At 42.5% G+C, this 7,197-nt stretch overlaps 1 protein-coding gene across 1 annotated transcript; it reads left to right on the plus strand.

Moving 5' to 3' along the window:
• Window positions 1-6: 6 nt before the first annotated feature.
• On the plus strand, window positions 7-6,877 carry Purb (purine rich element binding protein B). The gene is made up of 2 exons (XM_004630358.3): window positions 7-1,516; window positions 1,592-6,877. Exon 1 carries the CDS (start codon window positions 198-200, stop codon window positions 903-905), a length of 708 nt encoding a protein of 235 aa, XP_004630415.1. The 5' UTR covers window positions 7-197; the 3' UTR covers window positions 906-1,516; window positions 1,592-6,877.
• The last annotated feature ends 320 nt before the right edge of the window (window positions 6,878-7,197 follow it).

Consider the following 7,197-nt stretch of genomic DNA (forward strand, 5'->3'; position numbering starts at 1 on the left):
GGCCCGGCGGCTTCCAGCCCGCGCCCCGCGGCGGCGGCGGCGGCGGCGGCGAGCAGGAGACGCAGGAGCTGGCCTCAAAGCGGCTGGACATCCAGAACAAGCGCTTCTACCTGGACGTGAAGCAGAACGCCAAGGGCCGCTTCCTCAAGATCGCCGAGGTGGGCGCGGGCGGCTCCAAGAGCCGCCTCACGCTGTCCATGGCGGTCGCCGCCGAGTTCCGCGACTCGCTGGGCGACTTCATCGAGCACTACGCGCAGCTGGGCCCCAGCAGCCCCGAGCAGCTGGCAGCGGGCGCCGAGGAGGGCGGCGGGCCGCGGCGCGCCCTCAAGAGCGAGTTCCTGGTGCGCGAAAACCGCAAGTACTACCTGGACCTCAAGGAGAACCAGCGCGGCCGCTTCTTGCGCATCCGCCAGACCGTGAACCGCGGCGGCGGCGGCTTCGGCGCGGGGCCCGGGCCCGGGGGCCTGCAGAGCGGCCAGACCATCGCGCTGCCGGCGCAGGGCCTCATCGAGTTCCGAGACGCGCTGGCCAAACTCATCGATGACTACGGGGCCGAAGACGACGAGCTGTCGGGAGGCCCGGGGGGCGGCGGCGGGCCCGGGGGAGGCCTCTACGGGGAGCTTCCCGAGGGCACCTCCATCACGGTGGACTCCAAGCGCTTCTTCTTCGACGTGGGCTGCAACAAGTACGGCGTGTTCCTGCGAGTGAGCGAGGTGAAGCCGTCCTACCGCAACGCCATCACTGTGCCCTTCAAGGCCTGGGGCAAGTTCGGAGGCGCCTTCTGCCGGTATGCTGATGAGATGAAGGAGATCCAGGAGCGACAGAGGGATAAGCTTTATGAGCGCCGCGCTGGGGGGAGCGGCGGTGGCGATGAGTCGGAGGGCGAGGAGGTGGATGAGGATTGAAGTGCACGGCCTCCCCCACCCCATCACCGTCCCCTTGGCTAGTTTTCTCTTTCCTGCTCATCTGCAGTGAGCTCGTGGAGAGAGAACAAGGGAGACCGCCGAGAGAGAAAACAAACCAATAATATAGATAAGTGAACAGTCGAGGACAATATGAGAACATCAGTAAAGTTCCAAGGAACCGACAGCAACCTGCAAAGAAGGACAACAGCATCTCCTCAACCTACAAAAGTTTCAGCCTGGGTTCCTAAGCCCATCTGGTGAAACCCGGGAGAATAGATCTCTGTATGTCTGGGCCCCCAAACATCCGAGTTTTCCCAGACCCCACCCATTGGTAACAGTTGAATTTGTGTTGTACCTGGGTAATCTCAAGATCTCACCAGGCCTCTTCACTTTTGCAGCGTCTTCACTTCCATTGAAATCAGCATTTGGGATTTGGATCTTCGTGGAATCTTTAGAAGAAAGAGGCCTTTGCATATACCCAGTGCTGAGGGTACAGGTTTATAGGAAAGAATGCAACTTCACACACTTGCAGACAGGGCAGAAGAAGAATTGAAGAAGCCATTGGAAAATACAGGGAAAAATTGGATCCATTTTTTTTTTTTTTTTAGAAGGTGGTTTTGTGGGCAGAAGAAGAATTGAAGAAGCCATTGGAAAATACAGGGAAAAAATTGGATCCATTTTTTTAGATGGTTTTGTGTGAAACCTGGATCAAGGCCCATGTCTTTTCTTTGCAGAATTGTTATCCGGGATGCAAATGAATCCAGATATCAATGCTTGAACAAGAATCCATTACTAAAATAGTTTTTGAAAGTTGGCAAAAATTCTTTTTCCCAAAAACAAAAGCAAGTTTACATTGGGGATTGCTGAGGTAGGCACAAGAAGTCAGGCATAAAGCACAAGGCAAACTGTTTGAGTGGATTGGTTGCTGCTCACTAAAGTTCTTCCCTGGATCTCTGAATACGGAGGTCATTACCAAGAAATGGCTTGGATATGAATGAGAGCCAGACCCCTATGGCTCCACATATGAGCCAGTGAATTATGGCTAATTCGGCTGTTTGGGCCACTGGTTGGCTGCATTTTAAACCGTAAAACTTGACTATTACCTGCAAAAGGAACAGTGTGGCTACAAGCCTGAGCTTTAATGGAATATACATCCTCACAGGAAAGTTGGAAATAACCAAAACTGAAGTCTTAATTTACCTTCAGTTTAATCTGTGGATTTCTTCGAATACTAAAGATCCTCAGGTCCAGAATTCCAGCATCATTTATTCTTTTAAAATAAATTTTTAGGAACTTGATCCATTGTATCAGTACCTCACAATCAAAGTTGGCAAAGGATGGATGAGTGATTCAAGCAATGCACCCGTGGAAGCTGAAATCCATCTGTGAATGGAACTGAAGGGAACGAATGTGCTGACTACATCCTGGAAGCATTTTTATACCATCTTGAAATTTCAACAGACTGGCTTTTGCCAGTTTATCCAGCTGTCGTTCAAGAATAAAAGTTGGGGTTTTCAAGGATCGCCTCTTCTATATTTTAAATGGATTTTCAGTAGAAATGATTTTTACTAATCAAGTTAATCCCACTCCCATCGAAAGGTATTCCTAGAAATGTCATAGATCTAGGTAACTTTGAATTGAATGAGAGCTCATGTTCTTTTCCAAAGTTTTCAGGTATCTTTGTGTGACACTTTCTCAACAGGAGGCAAGTAACCCCACCTCCACAATCTTAGTATTTTTTTTAACTGCATGCCTGCCCTTCATTTGAGCTGCCTTTTTAATTTATTGCATATCCTTTTTATTATCTTATTTTGGTATTATTCAATCTATACAATCTTTTTGTATTTATTGGGAAATAAGTAATATACAAAAAGGTCGTTTTCATGTATTTGTGGCTGAGAGGGAGGGAAATAATTGTGTATATAAATTAGGCTTTTTTAAAAAAAAATAGACTATGATTCAGAATATTGTTGATCTTAGATTTAACAACAAAAGTGGAAGAGCCACAAACATTGGTGCCCTTTTCAGACTATTTCTCTACTCTCATCATCCACAGTAGAATTTTTAAACAGATTTTTTTAAAGCTTTTCTTTTAAATTTTTCTCCGTTGCAAAGAATGTTTCCTAAATTGTATGGGAGCAATAGTATTTTTGATGTTTTAATGACATCCGTATACTTGTACTGTATTTTGTACTACAAGGCAGCTGTTTTCAATAATGTCCTGCTGTATTTACATATGTGTTTTGAGTGTTTATTTCTTTGCTGCGGAGAACAAATTCCTAGTTTTAGTAAAGGAGCTGAGAAGCTAGCATTAGGTTTGCAGAAACTGCATAAGTTTCCAACTCTGAGGCAGCAATGAAAATTAAGGTTGCAGCCATTGATTGATTGCTGTAACTCTTTCGTTTTCAAACCATGTACAATTCCTGTATAGACCAACTTGTTTTCTTGCTTCAGTGGTGGTCCTGTTGCTCAGCTGCGGTGAGCCAGTTCAATTTGCAAAGGTGCAGTACCTCTCCTTTTCAAGGGGTTGGTTTATTTTTTCTTTTTGTTTGGCTGAATTGCAGTGACTAGCCTTGCCATTCTACTCTGTAGAAATGACAGGGTCTTCACAATCCTTCACCAGTGGCTACTAAGCTATAATTAGCTGAATAGAAAGAATGTGGAAGTGGTCTGAGGCATATAGAGCAATATGCCAAGAACACTACCATATATGGCATCAGCTTTGGTTACCAGAGAAATTTTCTTAGTCATTAGACCATATAACAGTAATATATCATATGTAAATCTTTAGATATCAATTTGAGAATCCTCCAAAAAAAGGAGCAAAGAATGCATAAGCTATGTGTTGGCAAAGTAATTTATATTAAAATTTTGACCTGCCTATGTAAGATTAAGTGGTAAATGTCATAGTGGTGGGTTTTTAAGTCTTAACCAATCTCTAAGGTTTATTTCTCCTGCAGAGGGTGGTTAGTGGCCTCTCTTCCCGCTGTAGGAAGATTGCAGAAGGATGTGGATTAATTGTAGCATTTCACTGATCCTCATTCCAGTGAGTAGGGACAATAGAAATATGCAAAGCACAGAGGTTCATTGATAAATATTAGCTTCTTTAAAGGCAGTGGTCTTTGTTAGTTTCAATGAGATGGTGGTGTTGTACAAGCTATGGGAAACAACCAACTTTTTTTTTTGTTTTTTCGTGCTGTGTACTATTTGTGTTCATACTATGAAGGATTTAGAGGTTTTTAAATTTGGCAGACATCCCAGCTAATCAAAACAGTTATATTCCTGAGAAGTAAGGAACTATAAAGCTCCTTCAAATAATTTGTGGAAGGTTTGTTTCTCAAGACTACCTTAATTACCAAATGAGAAGTCAAATTCTAGGAACAAAAAGTAAAAATCTGTGAAGAGATCCTGCTAATTTCTGGTTTCTATTGTCCCTATCCATTGTTTTAGCAAGTGAAACAGCAGTTGTAGTCAGCAAATTTTTCAGTGCATCTGCTGCACAACACAAAATACAAATCTGTATGGCACCAAAAATCAAAGTGAAAACTAAACCAAAAACCCAAACACCCTATGTAACTGTTGGAGGCATGTAGGTGGTACCAGCGACTGTGGCCGTGGCATGCTCACGGCTGCTTGTCTTGTCACTTTCCATAATTATTTACTGCAAAATGATTGAGAGGCTTTTGGCGCAGGCAGCCATTAACTTCCTGCTTCCTTTGTTACCTCTGGATCACTTTGCAGTAAATTGCAGGTCTTGTAAGAGAGTCAAGCTTCGGTTTTCTCAAAACAAAACAATTCTCCTGTCTTATCTGAAAATGCAGGGTTGTGGGCAAAAGAGGCTGGTTATAATAATGCCCTCATATTGAGTGGTCTGTAAACGGCTGCACACTTCAGGCACGATGGTCGCTCAGATGCTGCGTGAATGTGACCTTGACTGGCTTTACAAGGGTGTCGGGTGTAGTCTCCCCGAGGTGACTATGCCTCTATCTTGTGCTTGAGGTAGATGACACCAAGGAGAAGCTGGAGTGTGTAAGCCATGCACATAAGTATTCTTCACTGTAAATTTTGTTTTCATTTTTAACCCAATTATGGTACTTTGTCCAATGCACAACTGATCTCTCAGTAGATATTCATTTGAAAATAGTGTGGCCTTGATGAGTGAGAAGGGGAGGAGAGAAGTGGCTTTTTCACTGATGTAAAAAGGACTTGTTTGCTGAGAGCAGTGGTGGCTCTGCGGCACTCTTAGTGTGATGTTTTTGATTGGGGAAAGTCGATGTTTTCTGACCCTGGAGATAATCTAATTGAGTTTTCTTCTATTTTTAGGAAGCATCAGAATTGCTCTGATGAAAAATAGAGTTGACTGCTTTGATGTCCAATCTCAGGTTTTAAAATATAGTGGAGTAAAATCCCACTATTATAATTAAAACGATTTTAATTTCGTATACCCAAAAGTCACACATGCAAGGCCTGTTCAGCAAGCAGAGCCTCCTCCATCTTTTTGCTCCTTTCCACTTTGTACTTCACTTGAAAAAGTGTCAAGTGAGCTTGCATTGTATATTTCCATTTTAGCCCTGACATATTTCTCAAAGATAAAGCACTTTTTGATCATGAAATACATGGAATCTTTGTGTGATGTGGATCATGGTTTCTCAGGCTCCCCTAGATAATCTGCTTATGAATATTGTTCTAACTATGTAAGAAAAGTAGAAATCTTTGCTAATGTTAGGAAGTTTGTATTATTGATCCAGAATGCATTTTGCTAGTTTCCAATGGATGGGAGAGTAAACAATGCTGCATTCACAATTTAATAAGTTACTTTCCCTCGAGCCTTAAGGTAACTTTTTTTTTCTTTTCTGTCAACAACAGCACTGAAGTTATAGTAAATGAATGAGATTATCCGTTTTCAGGGTTGGTTTTAGAGTACTGTAAAACAATTAGTTGTCTTCCTAAGGAGTTTCAACCGCTGTTCAGTAGACTGGATAATGGGTGTGTGGGTGGGTCTGGGGAGGGGGGAAATGGTTTGTAGAAAAGAAAAAAGAAAAAAAGAACCATGTTTACCTTTAGAAAATATAAATGAAAAAAGGTCATGTCCTATATCCCATTTGAAGTTCCAGAGGTAAAGAGGAAATGGCAAATTATAACTTCATTTCCCCTGTTCTTAGAAAAACAAAGACATTAATGTTCAGATGTTAGCCCCCAGAAATTTCAAGAGATAACTGGACTCTAGAATGGTGAGTTCTAGTTGAAGTCCTCTTTCCCAGACCTCAATACTAAAGCTGAGTTTCATTACGAATAGATTTAACAGACTGGCTTTGAACAAATGGTCCAGTTGTCAGTACTGAAGATTAAATTCAGAAAAATAATAAAATGTCATGAAATATCCCCCTAGTGATTCCCAGTTGATATCTATGTCCCAATCCACGTAAGGCCTTTATGAATGTATTTTGTATTTCCTGGTGAAATAGGAAATGTGCCATCAAGGTAATCTCTAGTCACAATCTCTTACATTGGAAAATCTGATGAGACATTCCAGTGGAGGTAGGCAGAGCCATGTTAAAACAGCAGACACCATGCTGGTAGTCTCACTGCTCCGTAGGACTTCGAGTAGGGAGAAGGCAGAAACTGATGAGAAGCTGGCGCTTTACCATTTTCTTCCATAGATGATTTTAACAGTTTGAGGAAAGACTCCTTTTGGATGAAAGATTTTAACTTTATTAAGTGTGGGATTTTAAATTCAGGAGCCATTTTATTTCCTCTATGTTGTATCTAACGTCTGCTACGTGCATAAGAGGCGACTGACCTGACCATGCCCTCTGTGTGATTCAGTGTGGATCCACGTACCAGAGAGAAAGCTGTAGACCTATTCAGTGTGGTTAGCATACTGCAGAAGGCAGCAGGAGTTCATGGGATTTTTTTCCCTACTGTCAGTGACTAGTAACTAAGAAAAGTTACTTAGATGCTCTCTTTTTCTTAAAATATTTTATCCCCCTTCTGTTTGCAAAATCAGGCTGGTTAGTAAAATCTTAGTATTTGGAAATACAATGGTGATTTATTCTTTTCATAAATTTTTTCCAGAGATAGAAAACTACACAGAGAATTCTAAGAAATTTTAAAAGAACGGGATTATATCAAGAAACATTTGAAGGAATTTGGGAGTTTCTCTTTTGTTGCTGTTTTGAGACAGGGTCTCACTATGTAGTCCACCCTGGCCTTGACTTGCTTATGTAGTCTAGGCAGGCCTCAAACTCATGGCAGTCCTCTTGCCTCAGCCTCCTGAGTCCTGGGACTGTGA

Source organism: Octodon degus, unplaced genomic scaffold, assembly GCF_000260255.1.
Source record: "Octodon degus isolate 3935 unplaced genomic scaffold, OctDeg1.0 scaffold00035, whole genome shotgun sequence".
Classification (NCBI taxonomy): Eukaryota; Metazoa; Chordata; class Mammalia; order Rodentia; family Octodontidae; genus Octodon; species Octodon degus.

What these genes read in the sequence shown, in the direction of transcription:
- Purb (XM_004630358.3), top strand. Translation starts at nt 198, where the DNA reads ATGGCGGTCGCCGCCGAGTTCCGCGACTCGCTGGGCGACTTCATCGAG.